The sequence below is a fragment of the Diabrotica undecimpunctata genome, chromosome 1, assembly GCF_040954645.1.
Source record: "Diabrotica undecimpunctata isolate CICGRU chromosome 1, icDiaUnde3, whole genome shotgun sequence".
Taxonomy (NCBI): Eukaryota; Metazoa; Arthropoda; class Insecta; order Coleoptera; family Chrysomelidae; genus Diabrotica; species Diabrotica undecimpunctata.
This window is the reverse complement of record NC_092803.1, coordinates 192,721,283-192,740,129: the sequence shown is the minus strand read 5'-3', so window position 1 is coordinate 192,740,129 and position 18,847 is coordinate 192,721,283. Positions and strand designations below refer to the sequence as shown.

At 31.6% G+C, this 18,847-nt stretch overlaps 1 protein-coding gene across 1 annotated transcript in view; it reads right to left on the bottom strand.

The window, feature by feature from the left end:
• LOC140441931 (uncharacterized) overlaps positions 1 to 18,847 on the bottom strand; it is a 293,137-nt gene that overhangs the window by 98,686 nt on the left and 175,604 nt on the right. The window contains exon 3 of the mRNA XM_072532940.1: positions 991 to 2,711. Coding sequence (XP_072389041.1) covers positions 991 to 2,635 — 1,645 coding nt within the window. The 5' untranslated portion in view covers positions 2,636 to 2,711. The remainder of the gene's footprint in view (positions 1 to 990; positions 2,712 to 18,847) is intronic.

Here is an 18,847-nt window from a genome sequence, read left to right as displayed (position 1 = left end):
CTGGTGGTTTCTCTTCCCTTTCGTCGATTCACCTTACCTTATCACTTTCGTCTTCCAGGTTTCCTTCTTCTTCCTCTATATTAAGTGCCTGGTTAAAGTATTCCACCCATCTATTCAATACATCTCTCCTTGTTGTCAATAGGTCGCCATTCTGACTTCTGTATTGTTTTGAATTATTTTTTGTTGATTTTAACTTTCTTATAAAATGCCCTGAATTCTTTCTCTCTGTTGACGTTTTTCATGTCAGTTGTTCTAGTTCGTCGGATAAGCATCTTTCTGAAGGCTTCATTTTTTTTCCTTAGGTTGTTGCAAGACAAATAATGCCAAGCTACCAATTCCCCATAGACGCTTCAATAGATCCTCACAAGGTGAGATTTATACTTAACTTGTATTACATTATAGAAGCTCATTTTTAACTCCTCCTACAATAAAAATAATAATTTCTTATTTTTTTTTTGTGTGTTGCTTTAAGATATTTGTTAATATATTTGTCAACTAGAAAGTGAAGTAGATTTTAAATTTAAAATAAAATACAGGGTATTTTAATAAAAAAATATCTTTCATGAAACAGTCGTCTGAAAGACCTTGTACATTTGTAACTAACTTTTAAATATGAAGCTTATAGCTTCACCTAGTATTTTTGTAAATATTGTTTTTTGTATCTTTTATAATCACAGATATAGCTGACTTTATCACAAAAGTTGATCATCTTGTATAAAATTTTGACACGATTTATCTTTTCATAATTACTTCAGTCGTCAAAGACAAAAGTAACACTAAACCTTTAAAAATCTTACAAACAAGCTAAATTATTCTGAGAATGTTAACTTTGAGACTTCAAAAATATAAAAAAATATTTATCGCTCCTATTCAACCTCACTCGTAGAGAGAGAAATACCGGCAAAAACCGATTTAGCATTAATACACAGAAAAAACTATAATACACAAACAGTCATATATTAAAACTATTTAAAAAATCAAGCATTTTACCTGTAGCAGCAGCAGTTCTCTTTTTATTGGGTAAAGTCCTGTAGCAGTCAACTGGCTTAAGCATAACATCACCGTGCATAAAAAACATATTACAATCACTAGCACGCTGGTTCGTCATATAATCGAACTCAACACTTCTCACTACCGAATGCTGTCTCCGCAACATCACTGAGTACTCACTATTTTCTATAATTTCTGTCCCGTTTATTATGTCCGGATTCTGATCCGGATAACACTTTGGTACCTTATTAGTCACGAAAGCAATATCTTCGTCGTTGTGAACGTGTGAGATTTTTAGTTCGTCGTAATTCACCAGTTTGAAATTAGAAGATTTGTTTTGCGTTAAAGTATCTGAACTTTCTCTAGAAATCGTATCTCCGGTTGAATTGCCTAAAGCTACTTTGGAATCGTGCCTTTTTCTCCTTAATCGGGAATTTTTCCGACATTTCAATACGGAGATAGTGCCGATAGCTAATAAAAGTAAGACAGAAGCCACTGTAGCCGATATAACAATAAAAACGAATTCGAGTGGCATCTCTTCTACCTCCTGTCTCGGTCCCTGTTTTAATAAAACTCTTATAGTAAAGTTGGCGTTCGAAACTCCCGCAGAATTCTCAGCATTGCATATAAACGTTCCAGAATCTCCGGAGTTTGCATTGTATATGAACAACTCACTACGTTTATCCTCTCGCCCTTGCTCGACGTAATAAAGTAAGTGGAGTTCTGGCGAGAGAAAGGTGTCGTTCTGCAGTAACTGGCCCTCAAAATACCAATTAACGGCTGCTTCTGGAATAGCATGCACTTGGCACACTAAGGAAATGTTCCTTCCTTCATCGATTTCTAGATAGAATTGAGTAGGAGAAACTTCTGGAAGACAGGCGAGCTCATTCTTGGAGAGTGTTTTAATTTTTCTACCCGCTAACGAATGCGGTATTTTACAAATTGGCTCATTAGAAAGAGGGTAAGAAAATGTTAATAGAAATTTGTGAAAATCTTGCAAATTACAGTCACATTCCCATGGATTGCCTTGAAGTTGTATTCCTTTTAAACTAGCAGGAATATGAGCAGGAAATAATCGCATTTTATTCGACTCTAAATGTAGCCATTCTAAACTATACAACCCTTCAAAAGCATGTGTATGTACCTTCCATATATCGCAATTGCTTAGTTCTAACATATTTAAAAACGATAAGTATTTGAAAGCATTTTGGTCGAGTTCTTTTATAGGATTTCTACTCAACGATAGTCTCATTAACGAAGGACAGTCTTTAAATGACTCTGTGGGGACCGTCTCAAGTAAATTCTCCGACAAATCAAGCTCTACGAGATTCGTAAGACCCTTAAAGGTTTGACCGTTTATTACACTGATTCTACATCTACTTAAATGGATCCTTTGTAAATTTATCAGATCTAATTTCAGGAATTTCTCTCGGTGCAGTGTCCTTAAATTGTTTCCGGAGAATTCAAGGACTTGAGTGTCGGCGTCCAGGGATTCCGGGATAACTAAAAGGTCTTTATTGACACATTCTGCGGTTTGTTTCCCGTTTTTCCAGCGGCAGATGCAGGGGAATGGACAGCACAAAATTAGTGGTGTAAACGATAGTAAAACTAATATCGGTGTGCTGTTAATCATACTGCATTGCATGGATGTATTTACATCTGTAAATTTATGTGATTTTTTCTCCGCTTAGGACGTCTTTTTGTTTTTGAGAAGCCATGACCTGAAACGAAAATTTTGGATTAGTTTATTGATCAAAAAACTATAAAAAAAGTTATATATTGGTTAAAATACTTATTTGAAAATGAAAAATATTACTAAAACAGTTTATAACATTTACTATTAAACTTTCAAATTAAATTCAACTGGTATTTCTAAGCTTATAATGTCCAATGTATTACCTTTATCAAAAAGATTCTTTAAAATACACGCATATATATATATATATATATATATATATATATATATATATATATATATATATATATATATATATATATATATTTATATATATATATATATTTATATATATATTTATATATATATATATATATATATATATATATATATATATATATATATATATATATATATTGAGATGATATTAAATATAGGAGAAACAAAGATAGTGTTTAAAAAAAATAATTTATAAGTTATATACTAGATAATATTAGTTATAAAAAGTATTTATATGAGGGCATTCTTAAGAAATTAACATAATAATAAGTTTAAAAAGTGTTGAAGTTGCAATGTATTCAGTTATTTTAATAATTATGATATTGTAAATATATTTAAGTGCACCATCTTTGTAGGCAACCAAGTATACACGCAAGTAAATAAATTGTAGAAACTTTTATAAATAATTAAGGATTAAAAAATAGTTTCATTTATTAATTTAAAATGTTTAATTTATATAATATAATATAATTTATATATTTAAGTATATTCTGATTTGAAAAGCCTAAATTTTCATAAAATTCTCGATAGAATTTTAGTTAGAATAGTAATCTTCTATATAGAATGGGAAGGAATTATCTAGAAATATAAAAAGGGGATGTCAATAGAAAGAATTTAACCTTTGTTCGCAGTAGAATCTTCGCGAACATGGTTATGTCTATGAAATAGAAACATTCGAACACATATTTTTTCAAGAACATTCGTGAACAGAAAAAATGATATAAATATGATGCGATTTGGATTAAAGTCAGTCAGTCAGTTGGTGAGATGTTCAATATAGTAAGTTCAGTAAGTTCAGTAAGTCAGAATAGTTCAGTTAAGATACACAGTTACCAGTGATTTAGTATATTAGATGAAGATTAAGAAACAGAATAAAGAGAATATTATTGAAGATTAAAAATTATGTTATGTATATTGTGATTGGAGAATGGAAGAGAGTATTAATTGAAAATTAAAATTATATAATAGATATTGTGATTGGAGATTGGAAGAAAAAAAAAAGATTATTAGAAAAAAGAATAAATAGAAAAGAAGAAAGAACAATATTTTACTGATTTATAAATACTATTAAGAAGAAAAATATTCTAAAATGGTGGAAGCTGATAATTAAAACATTGTGGTGTATTTGACAAGGCAAGTGTACAAAAGAAAGATAACCGAGGCTGACTACGAAGACATTGAGTGGTGATTAAAATCTTTATTGTGGAAAACTTCCCCGTTTACTGTTAAACAATTACAATAGTTGACTTGAGTTCTCCAATCAACAATACAAGATAGTTTGAACCATGTTCTTTCAACCATCAATTAATAGAGTACCGGCATGTAAATAATGTTTTATTTATTTGTTTATTTATTAATTCATTACAGTTTAATAGACTATTTTACCAGATTGTGGGTCTTACCTTGTCTGCTTAAACATTTTATTCATTTTGAAAAACCACAGACATGTAATATTGGCATAATTACTGTATTTATATAATTTATATCACCTATCTTTGTTTTATCTTTATTAGACACCACCCTAATATGGGTTTATTATTCTCAGCATTTATTTAACTTTGTATCGTGACCTGAAGATGCTTTGCATATTGTAGAAAGCGAAACCGGTCGTCTGATTAGTTAAATTAAATTGATTGTGAGTAAGTCTAATTTATTATTTCTTTTACCTTTTGAAATGGACTCACACAAGCAACACATTCACTCTAAGGATGACTTTGTAAGATAAAAGCACTCAGCTAGGAAATAAATTACACACTCCAAAATACTTTTCTTTTCCATTCTTTTGTTAGTTTGATTCTTACCAACATATATTTTATCAAAAACATATTTATTATATAATTATTGTATACACGAAGGGAGGTATAATATATGACCCCTTCATTTGAAGCTCACGACAAAGGAAGGCTCTTAAAACACGTTAATATTGTTTACAGTTTGTTTCCGCTGCCAGTCAAAATTTAAACTCCGGCAACGTGTTAAATTTAGTCACTGTGAAACATTGTAGATAAAGGCTTTATTTGTCTTGGCCTTAATATACATCCCTCCCTGAATATACCGCTGCTAAGTAACTGGCAGTTATTAACTTAATTATATTACTTTTTCCCGTTTTCGTTCCTCCTTTTGTCGAATTGTTTCATTTTGCAGAAAAGTTTACACAAGTAGGTACTTTAGACGAGCTTCTGATACAGGCTAATTGTTTTTCTTTCTGAGTTTATGTTGGAAAACTTTTATTTGGAGAGTTAGGTAAATAACAATTAATTCAGTTTAGTTTTTTCGCGCCTTGAGACTTCTTTACTTGGCCTTAACTTTGGGACCTGAATAGCTTAGCTTGCTGTTGTTTGTATTTCCATCGTACAGAAGTGTCTGAATAAGTAAGTGAAGTTTATGGCCCAACTCAACAACTTTTAGTTTCTTTTATTGATTTAAGACAAGTTGTCGATCACCTTTCGTTTTTAGTATGGGACAATTTGGGAACATTTTCTTCTTAATATCAATTCCAGAAAGTAAATATATGGTACATTTAAGTCTCATTCTAATACTTTTTTGTATATAAATTACAATGAACTAGCTTATTAAAACACTTTAATATTGTATTTATTTTTCATTTAACCTTTCAGTAGACGCAATTTAATTTGGTGTATCAGTAGTCGCACAGGGTCTACTACACCCGTCATAAAAATAGTCCTCTGCGTGCATTTTGTTTCAATTTTAATAAAATATTTTATTATTGGTAGTTTTTTAACATTATTTATTATTATTGATACGATGAAGTTAAATGTGTCGATAGCAATTAAAGTAAATTGTATACTCAGGCTTATAGTTCAGGAAATGAAGCTCGAAAAAAGTTAAAACCTCGCAATTTTTTCGTCCTGCATGGATTGAGTTGAAATTTTAACAGAAGGTAGGTGATAGCCCAAGGATCAAAATCTATATCGAACCGAAGTGCGCTGAAGGGTTTTAGGGGTGAAAACTACCCCTAATTGTCAAAAATTATAAAATAACATATTAAACCTGAATATTTGATTTGGTTTGAATTAGCTAAATAATGATTATTTTATACTTTTGAATAGAGTTCCATCATATTTCAACCCTTAAAAAGCAACCCTTGTTATAGATTAATGTAAAAAAATTACTAATTCTAAAAAAATAATTTCGCCTTGGATCGATTTGGACAAAAATTTGGATTTAAGCTCAACTCACCCTCTGCCTTATAGTTTATGTCATGCTGATGAACCCTGATTGTTCTTAGGGGTGAAAACTACTCCTAATTTTCAAAAATTGTAAAATAACATTACAAATCTTAAGATGAGTGAAATTTGGTTTGGATTAGTTAAATAGTGATTTTTTTATACTTTAAAATATAATTTCATAAATTTTCAACCCTTAAAAATCAATTGTTATGAGTGCTATAGGTGAAAACAATTTTTTGCCAAAATTTTGCAACTTTTTAACTTTTGAAAATCACCCTTTACAGCATTGCAGTTTTTATAAACTAATTTAATAAAAATAAATTGAAAAAAGTAGAATTAAATACAAAAAAATTTATCAACATAAAAAGGCACCATATATTCTTATACGTTTACATAAATAGTTGAAAATATTTACATTTATAGGTAAAACAATTATAATATTAATTTTATTCGTCATCAATTACATCTTCATCGTGATCTATGTCATCCTCATCTTCTTCAATTATTGGTGGAGTATTATTGCACCCTTCACCTGAGCACCCAGAACAAGTAGAGTTACAGTATAAACCAACTTTTCTGCACCCACATGAAACGCCGCATCCTTTTTTGCATTGGCAAAAAAAAATTTTCAAAAGTTCATCGGGTGCAGATTGTTTGTTCATGCGTACGGGTAATAACAAACCATCTTTGGAATACCATCCCCAATCTGTTGCTCTGATATTTTCATTGCCAAGCCACTGTTGAATTTGGTAATAGCATCCTTTTGAATGCTCATCTAAGGCATCAACAGTGGGCAGAAGGGATGATAGCTTAACCGCACAGTTTTTCGTTGTAGCTTTGATAAACTGTTCGTACCGCATCTGCTCGAGAAAAGCTTCCAAATCTTTTATAAAAAAAATTAATTGGTTTTTTTAACGTATTTCCTTCATTTTTAAAGATAGAGTGTTTCTTCAAAAATGATTTTGTAGAGGTTTTTAAGAGCTACAAGGATCTGTGAATTAAATCTTTCTGGAACCCTTGGTTTTTAAATGGGGTGAGTTTAAAGGGCTCGAAAAAGATGGTGCTTGATCGTAAATCGATGCTTTAAACGGCTATATCTCGCCAAATATTTATTGTACAAGAAATCTAAATAAAGGAAAAATTTAGTCATTAAAAAAGCTACAATTTAAAACATTTTTATTTTTTTCATATATTCAGTATTTTCGGGGATATTTAAAAAAAGAAGGGTAAAACATATGAAATTGTAAATCGTTTCTCGCTTTAAGCTGTACTTTTTCTAAAACTAAGCATTTTAAATGGATCAAACTTCTTGGACGTATTAACAATACATGTATAAAGAGAATTGCAGAAGGGTGAAGATCGATTTTAATTATGGGGGTAGTTAGGGGATTGTTTTCATCGATTTTTTCGTAAAAAAATGAGGTATTGACCTTATTTTCATCAAAACTCACTCAATGTTTGAGCTAGAGTCTTTTTTTTTATATATATATAATAGGTATGAGTTTTCTTCCACAAATGCACCATTTTCCCGATATTTGACTTTGAATCTTTCAAATTTGGCATTTGAAGAAAACCGCTGAACATTGATAGGCCGTATTTCGGTTCCTATTATATCGCAAAAACATTTTAAAAAATAAAACGTATTTGTCTTTTTAAAAGCTACAAATTTGTTCTCCACAATTTTTTTGATAAAATGCACCACTTTCGAGTTATTCGCGAAAAATCGATTTTTTCGTCTAAAAGTTGTTACTTTCAATCGCGAATAACTTGAAAAATATTAGTTTTATAAAAAAAATGTATAGAACATTTTTTGTTTAGAATCACTTTTTTAATCGAAATCTGTGGTTAAAACGTAAAAAAAATTTTTCACCCCCGAGATGGGATGGCAACCACCCCCAAGGCTTTGGCGCACTTTGGTTCGATATAGATTTTGATCCTTAGGCTATTACCTACCTTCTGTTATAATTTCAAGTCAATCCACGCAGGACGAAACAATTGCGAGGTGAAATGCTTCATTTCATGGACTATTAATCAAGCCATTAAGAGCGATGCTGGAAATATTTATATTCTACTATGCATCAACAATTTACCCATGAAAATTACCATCTTTCTTGTACTCATTGCGTCGAGTAAGGACGATAAATATACGAAAATGGATGCGTTTCGATTTAATTTTAGTCTCTTACCACTCCCTAACACGTATTTCTGGGTCTACCCGTAGTACGGGTACACCCAGAAAAGAAAAGTACAAAAACAGTGTGTGCAAAATGTGATGCTGGCTTATGTTTGGACTGTAATTACATATTTCTCAAAAAATTATGGAAAAATGTAGTTTAAAAAAAAAAGTCTTTAACTGGTCATTTTAATTTATTCAATCGAAAACTTGGTAACAAATAAATTCAGGCACTAATGGATTAAGATGGCCATAAAGATAAAGTTAATATATGAATAAAATCGAAAGAAAATTGATTTAAAATAATTAGTAAAAGAATGATAAAAAGAATGTGACGTTTATGACATTACATAGTTCATGAAACAAAAATTATAAATAAAATAATTTAAATCTATGTTCTTATTTATAAAACTTTGTTTATCACACTTTTTTATTATTACTGTATTCTTCTGTTTCTAATTAAAAATTTAAACAAAGCCTTAAAAAAAATTCTAGAAGTATATAAAAAATTCGCAATATTTTTCGACTATTAAATTCCCAGCTGGGTAGGGTCGTGCGGATCTTGGTTGCTTGTATTGCTTTAAATGCCTTAAATTATTTTTCCCGCAGGACTCATTTACCACACACTACGTTTTCAACTTTTGTTTCTTCTTTTCGGGCGTTAAAATATATCTCTAAGAGGGTGTTTTATACTTTTATTCACAAAGATTCCTGCTATAAGCGGGTGTGTATAATAAGTCTGTATTTTCTTTAGAACTCGAGGCGTAATTTTGAGTTATTTTAAAGTTCGTCGTTTTAGCAAGAAACTGTCGAGGCAGAGGCTGTTCAGGATATTTCGCTTGCTAAGAACATTAGTGACGTAACTTAAAAATTGTAGTTTGTAGTAAACGGCGTTTAAAGTTTTAGCGAAAATACAATATTTGATTGCTCGGTAGCTGAATAACTTATTGAAGTATTTTCGATTTCATTCATCAAGGTAAGTTGTCAGTTCACAGAATTCACTTGTTAACTGCTGAAATAGGTATTTTTTACTATTTTTTTTTTGTAAGTTACGTCATTAATGCATTAAAGTATGAGTAAGTTTTGCAATTTTGTGAGGTACTAGTGACGTATTAATTTAGTAATTTGGATGTATTTTATTAAAACCATGCTTGTTTTAAGCATGGCTATTAAAATAACTTTGGTTACACAAAAATTATTCAAGTTATGTCGAACGTTATAAATAAATCCAAGACATTTCATCTAATTTTTATTTAAAAAACTGTGAGGTATACAAAATCAAAACTTAAAACCAAAAATATCCGATAAATTCGAAATTAAAGAGAATTTTAGGACGATTCCCCTCTCCTTCATGCCAAATATAGCACGCTACAGGACCCAGTCCTTTATGTTGAAGGCTACAAATTGTAAAATTGTAGCAATTTAAACGAGACTTTTAAAATAAAAAACTAAATAATAAAAAGCTGAAACGTCACCTTTAAGAAGAGGTAGAGCTGCTTGTAAATCGAAACAAGCTACCTGAAATAAGTCACCAATATTGCTTTTATTGCAACAAAAAAGTTGTACATGTAAGGCACTGGTCCTTCTTTGGAGTATGAAATGGCATGTTATACTCATAATTGAAGATATACGTATACATAGACAACTTTCCGTTGTCATTACACCACTGAACATAATCACGGTACAGATCGGTCAGTGTCTTGCCTCCATCGATATATTTTTCCTGAGTATTCGCTCTTGTGTAAGACTTTCTACTGCAGGTATTGACAACAGGTGTTCGTGCATACCATTTTTTATTTCTTCGGGTACCTTATTTTTACCTGTTTTACCCCTCTTCTCACTTTCAAAAAACCCGTCTTGTTGTTTTGAAACTGTGGTTCTAATGAATCTTTCACTGATTCCTAACGAAATAAAATATTTTTGACAAACTTGACGAGGTTCGTCTTGTGTTGTAAAGTAGTAAGCTTTATTTAGTCCTCGCGACCTCGTGTTACTAGATGCTGCTTTGATGTATTTCTTTTGAATAGGACGCATGCAGTTCATTACATAAGATCTTTGACTGTGTAAATCTGCCAATCCCCAAAACTTGTCAAATAACGAGTTTTTCCCTTCTTCACTAGAGGGTATTTAGAGTAGAGATACATTTTGTAGTACACTTCTACATATTATATTACAGGGAGGAAGAACCTTTCTTGCAGTAATTAATTTACCCTTTGACAGTGTTGTATATTCCTTACCAGTGTTTCTCAGTCTCTTGTAGGTATTCCTTTTTCAACGTGCAGGATTTCTAGCTCTCTTTCTTTACTTAGTTTTAGGACTTACTTCCATAACATTTGTTGATTCCATACTAGCAGACTGTCTAATCGGAATTTCATCGTTATTGCTGTCGTCAATTATCCAATTAGTTGGTCCTTGTTCATTACCTTGCACGCATCGTAACCTGAAGAAATATTTAGTAAAATACCGTGAGAGTATAATGTAGGACGTAGGTAAGTAGAAAAGTTTTAGTGATCCAAACTGTTACTTGCAATAATGAAAGTTTTAAAATCACAAATAATAAACAGATACTCACTTTATCCTCGTAGTTAAAAGCATCTTATCTCCTCTTGTACTTATTTTTGGCACCAATTAGCACAAAGTTAATGTTTCTAAACAATTGACACAAATAAATAAATACTTTTAGTCAACGGTAATAGTAATAATTGATTAGTTTATCACGCACGACTGACGTAAAGCGAGAATTTGTATTTCATAGTTTAAAAAATAATGCCCCAAGTTAGTACACTACTGACGTAAGTCAAAATTCGTCACTAGTATCTAAGTTTATGATACGTATTCTCGTCGATGTCTAGCATAAACTGACTTGCGCCACTAATACACGCCGAGCCAGAGCTAAACGTCACAGAACATTACTGACATATAGCTCCATCTAGTGGTTTATAGTACAATTATCCTTCCGTCAATAATGCATAATATCAAGATGGCTATTAGGAAAATATCTGATAGGTAAAGTCAGAATTGGCAATTTTTGAGTTACGTCACTAATGTTCTCAGCAAGCGATTTATCCAATTTTTGTTTTACCAAAATAATATATTAATTTCTAATTAGTCAAAAGTTCTAAGTAAATTATAAAAGTAACCTTGACAATAAATTTAAATATGTACCATAGTTAACTACAACATGTAGTTAACTATGGTAAATGACTTTTTCGGAACTCATCAAAACAAAACCTTTAGAAAAAGTAGTTAGAACGGTTAGAACTCTTTTTTCTCTTGGATAGTTCAAATATAGGCCTCTCCCATTTCTCTTCCTAATTCTCTGTTCCCTTGCCAGATATTTCTATGTTGGTCCTGCAACACTCCTAATTCTCTGTTTTGTCTAACATTTACGAGGCGTTCGTTGTATTCATCCCACTTCCATTTCAATGAAGCTGCTTGTTCAATAACGTCTTTTACTTTTGTTCTCTCTCTTTCTAACCGATAAATCAGTTTTTATATTCCTGAAGTAAAATGTCCAGCATTAGTTGATTCAAATATGTCGATCCAAATGTGTTGTTTTCCAAATTAGTTTTAGTGAATATCTACGTCTGAGCTTCATATGTTAGGATAGAGAGGATATAAGAATTAAATATTTAGGTTAGAACTTGTGCGGGAATCTTGTTCTTATCTCACATATATAACATTTTTTTATAATTATGTTTATTTATAATTTACATCATTACAGAATATTTAGTAAATGTGTTACATGTTTTGGACGTGAAGGAGAGACATCCAATGATTCTCACGTAAATTCTATTTTGGTTTAGTTTTAAAGTAGATCTTCGTGCCAGGTTCTATCTAATCTTCTTGTGGTTGGACCATTGTTAAATAATTTTTTTATTAGCCCATTTTTATAGTGAATGGTACGTTCATGTTATGACTCCATGGCTCAATGGATTTTTTCTCTGATGAAAGGACTCTTTAAGACATATTGAAGTATTTGATTACTAACGTACCACGGTGCATCCACTATTGATCTTATCACTTTAGACTGGAATCTTTGAAGGATATTTAGAATGATGGCTTTGCATAGCCCCGTAGGTGTAGTCCATAGAACCAGATAGGTTTGAGTATGACAAATTGAATAATTTTGTTTTGGATGTTAAATTTTGATTTACGTCCAAGAAGCCAATACATTTGACGGAACTTTTGGTCGAGCTGTTTTCTTTTGGTCTGGATATGTTTCTTTCAAGTGAGACGTTGATCAAGATGGAATCCAAGGTATCTAGCGTCTGCTACTGTTGGTATTCCTACGTTTTCCATTCTTACAGGTGGGCATATGTTGTGACGGTTGGTAAATGTTATTTGAGTTGATTTTGTTTTATTTACTTTTGTTCTCCATTTTGTATAGCAATCACTGAGTACGTCCAGAAGATGTTGCAGGTTTTGTGAAGCTTGTATGGGGTCTTGATTGTACAGCTAGTATTGTTACGTCCTCAGAAAAGAAAGCGATTGTAGTATTATTAGTGTCTGGTTTATCGGCTGTGTAGAGTTAGGAAAGCAGCGGCCCTAGAACATTACCCTGCAGGACTTCGGAAATGATAGGACAAAGATTGGATTACTGGTATTTGAATTTTACAGTTTACATTTCCTCCTACATTTAAGTAGGAGGAAATAGTTACTGGATAGTGCTACTTTTACTTTGTAAAGCAGAGCTCTGTGCCAGACTTTGTCAAATGCTTGTAAACCGTGTAGAAATACAGCTTTGCAGTATTTTTTCTCTTCAAGATTCTTGATATTTAATTTATTATTCGATGAACTCGTTGGGTAGTAGAGTGATTTTCCCGAAAACCAAACTGATGTTTTTGTAGTAATGTTAGCAATTCATGATTTGCGTATATTCTCTGTAGCAGCGATCTTTCAGAAACTTTGCTTACGGTTAGGAGTAGGCTAATGGGTCGATAAGATGTTACTTCATTGGGATCTTTTTCTGGCGTGATGATCAGAATGATTTCAGAAAATTTCCATTTTTTTGAAAAGTATGATAAGCTTAGCATGCTATTAATAACTGTTAGCAAAGTAATGGTCTTGCGAGAAAGTTGTTTAAGTACTTCTGCTGAGATTAAATTATAACCTGCGGCCTTTAGTTAGTTTTTTTTTATTTCTTTGTTTACTTCTATAGGAGTAAAACTTTTAATTGGTAGGGACATTTGACATGCTGCGCTAATTAGTTCTTCTTCTTCTTCATCAGGGTCTGCTGGCACTATTTAAAATACGTTTGTAAGATATTCAGCAAAGACGTCCGCTTTTTCTTTATAGGAACAGTTCCATTCGCCATTTGGTTTAAAGATCGAAAGGATAGTTGTGTATGGTTTCTTAAGCTTCTTAGTCGTCTTCTATAACGTCTGATCATTTTTTGTAAGGTTTGTAATATAATATTCAAAGGTTTCGTTGTTTGCAACTATGATGGCTACTCCATGGCTACTCCAAATTACCTACGTAATCTATTGAATATATGTATAACTGTGTTGTTTATAGATCTTTGTCAGGATCCTCTTGCACGACGCTTTTCAGCAATAAGTTGGCGAATGAGCAGGGGAATATTTGTTTTATATGTTGGTTTGTGTTCAGTTCGTGGTGTATCCATGTCGCTTTTTGCACAAGTAAATTCAAGTATTAAGCTGCTGTGTGTATGCCATGTGTAGATTTGATCCGCAGATTAAGATTGGTGTTTTCTTCTGGGTAGTATTAACAATCTGTCTAGTTGGTGTTTTTTGACGTGAGTTCAGGAGGTGGTGGGTTGTTTATAACTGTGAATATACATAACATGGGTTAAAATATTTTTTCAAGAAACTACTACCAAATTAATAAGCACCAGATGTAAAATACAAACTAACAAGTCTTTATTGTTACTAATTAAAAAAAAACGAGTCCATACTACGATATATTACAATTTATATTAATTAACAAGCACGAAAATAGAAAAGTTATCTTTATCTGTAAAAATACGAGTGTGATTAAATAATGTGATTTTGTGCATATTGTCTGAGCGGGTAAGTATGGTCCGGAGGTGAAAAAATGAATAAATCAGTTTATAGTTATTTCCAAGTGGTAAGTTTTTACAAAGAGTGTATTGATTATAATTATCGCGACGTGTAGACATTGTAGCTGCCCACGCAATATGCATTTTTGTGAGATGACATGCATTGTGTATTGTTTATTGTTCAAAAACAGTCTATTGTTCGTTAGTAGAAGTTATTTAGGTTAACGTAATTTGACCAACTACGAGAGGAAACTAAATTAGCAAAAAAAATGTTGATATTTCAACAGAATTCTCTCATATTTTTCAGTTTTCCAAAGGCAGCCATCCCATTTTTTTTTCCACTTATTTTCGTTGTCTCATTTTTTGTTTCTATTTACTTTTTCATTTTGATCCAAATAATCGTATTTGGCACACATTATAGAATTGACGAAAAAAAATGCTAAATGTACAAAACACACCTAAAAGAAATAAATAAAAAGGCATTTTGCATAAACGTAATCTGAACTTTAATGATTAAAATATTAAAAAGTTACTTTATTGCGGTTTGAATAATTTAATCTAATAATTTCAAAACAAACTCGATTTTAATTAGAAATTGTCTCTGCAAATTATCTATACCAAAAACTTTTAGCGACACAAAATCAAATTAAATGAAAATTTAAAGTCAGCTTAATGGAAGACGAAGTATTGCATCTGCATATAGAACACCTCTTTCCTGACAAATTCTAGAGAGATTAGATTAGGAGTTGACATGAATTTCATATACGTGGCTTGTTTCATCTAATACGATATTAATCAGTTGTGTTAGCGACGCTCGACGACGTTTGTCTTGCGTTTCAGTGTTTATGTTTAATAAATTGTTTTGCCATGTAAACGATTTATCACCCACGACAAAGGGAAATTTAAATAAAGATGTAAAACATTGGTGGTTATATAAAGATTTTCTTCGACTAAGGTTTCCTTCTATAAAATATGTTTTATATCAGTAAACAAGGCTAATGTTTTTGATGTTGTTTAAAAAAAAAATAAACCACATATACTATCAAGATAAAGATAAAAACCAATGCATTACTAGTTTGTGATCAGTGTAGTGGTGTCTGGGGATTCGGGAGAATGAGACCTCGGAAGCCCTGAAGAAGACATCTAAGAGGATGTCGAAAGCTCGGCTCAATAACAATCGACGCGGTTCAACCCAGAAGACTGTTGATTGAAGTGAAGGAAGTCAGGTTTTGCCCGTTGAAAAAAAAAAAGATTTGTGTAATTTGAATGTCGGAAGAAGCAAGTTGTAATCACGAAGAAGGCAACAACAGAGAAAGAAATTACACAAAGATTGGGACAAACAAGAACAGCAATCCGACAACTTAACCCAGTATGGTGGGATAGACACCTAAATTTAAAGACAAAAATACAGATTTACATAACATTAGTGCGAAGTATTATGACATATGGGGCTGAAAATTGGATTATAAACAAGAAAAACAGCAGTAAGATAGTAGCAACAGAGGGAATGCCTGCGAAGATGCTGCAGAGTAACAATAATGGATAGGAGAAGTAATAATGAAATAAAGCAAAAAACATCAATAGAAACAGACATACTAACATATATAGAACAAAAAATACTAAAGTGGTATTGACATGTAAGAAGAACTAGCGACAGCAGATGGATAAAGAGAATAACCGAATGGAGCCCCATAGGAAGGAGGAAAAGGAGACGACCCCTGGAGGAACGAAGGCCTAAACGATAAAGAATAAGACAACAGAGAGAGAGATGGAAATGGTTGAGCGAGGGAAGGCAGTGAATACTGTACAGCCAAAGAGAAAAATAAAAATAAATACATAGACCATGTAAATAAATTTTCAAGACATCCTGGAAAACAAATTTTATGTATTATATTACGATAAGATTATATTAACAGAAAGTTTTGCTTGTCAATAACTGATTTTGTAAAACAATCGCAGGTAATTTTTTTCTATATAATTATTGTCCTGAATGTTCACGATACTCTGGTTTCTCAGAATCCCACAAACACTGTTCGCAACATAGTCGAAAGTTGTGCCAACATGACTGGCGTAGGAGAGTCAACTTTATATAGGTTCCTATCAGAAAGAAAAAAACATGGTATAGCTAACCCAAACACAAACGAAAACTTAAAGAGAGGGAAAAAGCCTATTGACGTTAATGAATTTGCCAAAAATGGTATTCGAAGGAAAATTCATGTATTTTTTTTTCAAAAAAGAAATATAAAACCTAAACAAAATTTTACAAGAAATTAGAGACGACCCGGATTTGCCTCATATCGGACGAACTAAATTGTGGCAAGTTTTAAAAGAATTAAATTTCCGGTGGGAGAAATCAGACCGAAAATCGCTTTTGATTGACCGAGAGGAGAAGATGATGTTGGAGAATAAATTATCTAAGATTCATACAAAAATTCCGGGCTGAAGAAAGGTCCATCTTCTACCAGGATGAAACGTGGGTAAACTCAGGTCATACTCTAAAAAAAATTTGGTCAGATAAAAATATATTAAGCTCCAGGCAAGCCTTTATGGAAGGTTGGTCTACTGGTATCTCCCCACCTTCTGGTAAAGGCAGTAGATTAATAATTTCTCACATTGGCAGTGAAAAAGGATTTGTTAAGCATGGTTTGTTGGAATTTTATTCCAAAAGCACAAAAGACTATCACGAGGAGATGACAGCTGATGTGTTCGAAGAGTATTTTGAGCAAATGATTGAACACATACCACCAAATTCAATTATAGTATTAGATAATGCACCTTATCATTCACGACTAGTAGAAAGACTTCTAACGAATGCGTGAAAGAAACAGGATATTCTTGACTGGCTGCGGAATAAGTATCTGCCTTACGAAGATGGAATGGTAAAAGCAGAACTTTTAAAAATTGCCCGGCAACACAAATCTAAGTTTAAGAAATACGTAGTTGACAAAAAAATAGAGAAAAGGCGAAACATCACAGTCTTTAGACTTCCGCCCTACCACTGCGAAATAAATCCAATTGAACTCATTTGGGCACAAATGAAAAGTTATGTGGCTAGAAAAAATACGTCATATAAAATACAAGCTGTACGTGAATTGTTATACGAGTCTTTACAACATATTACAGAACAAAACTAGAAAGATGCAGTAAGACATGTAATAGAAGGAGAACAAAAAATGTGGGATCTTGATAACATAATTGATGCGACCGTAGAGATTATTAACCTAATTATTAACCCTCAAGACGACTCGGATTCCGAAGTTGATCCTATTTATTTTGAATTTGAATAGTTTTCTAATCGTAATTATATAAGGTAAGTAATAGTAGTTGTAATCGTAAGGTATTAAAGGGGAAAGGCGCAAAATGTCGCCTGTCAAAATGTTCAATGTGTTTTAAATGTGTTTTTTTTTTCAAATCCTGAGAAAACTAAAAAGCATTTTTGAAAAATTTAAAGGCAGAATGAAATATTTTTTAGAATAAATAAAAAGTTTCTTTTGCATGCAATATTTTCAATTAAAAATTATACTATATTTTCTCTTTTATTTTCACCCCTGTTACATAATATATTAAAATAAACATTGTAAAAGTTTTCAGGGACTTTCTGCCCTGAGTAATAATGTAATCTTTCATTCTGCGTTTAAATTTTTCAAAAATATTTATTAGTTTTCTCCGGATTCGAAAATATTGGATACATATAAAACACATTGGAAATTTTGCCAGGCGACATTTGGCGCCTTTTTCCTAAATTAAATAAATGTATCTTTTACAAATGGCAAGAAACTTTTTATTTTTGACTAAAATAAATAAGTTTCATTAAAAAATACAATTTACATAAGTACAATTTAAAAAATATATTTATTTAGTTCAAATAAATAAATGTTTCAATCATATACTCTACGACACTGGTCGTTCATCTCTAACCATTCAAAATACCCCCGTAATAGGATTATAAGGTATTGTATTTTATAATAAAAACCAGGTTGGTTTTTACTATTATATCATATTACCTATCCTCTCTGTATTTCAGTTTTCTAATTAGGGTTAAACTTGTAGTGAGCTATCAACAAATTGTGAACCGACTGTAGTGTGTTGTGATTTTGTCGGTCGATGATTTGTTTTTTTTTTCAACATTTTCTTTTTATTTTTTTTAGAAATTTGAAATCCTAATAAAATATAAAAAATTACACTGTAAAAGTTTTTTATCCATACTCATAAACTACTGCAATTCTGTTTAATTGTTACTATTATTAACTTAGTTAAGGAGATCTGGTTATTTCTTAGGATTATTACTTTGAATTTCATCGACGTACATTCTCAATCCATTAAATTTCCCACCCAGTTAATTGCAGTACGTGCACGTTAGTAATTGCTTGGAATTATTACACGTTTTCCGGGATACATTCATTTACGAGCTAAGTTTTAGATCGCACTTGTTATTAGGGTAGTAATCATACGTGATTAACGAATACAATATTCATTTTAGAGAAACTTTAATGTTATATCAATGAGCATGTACCAAA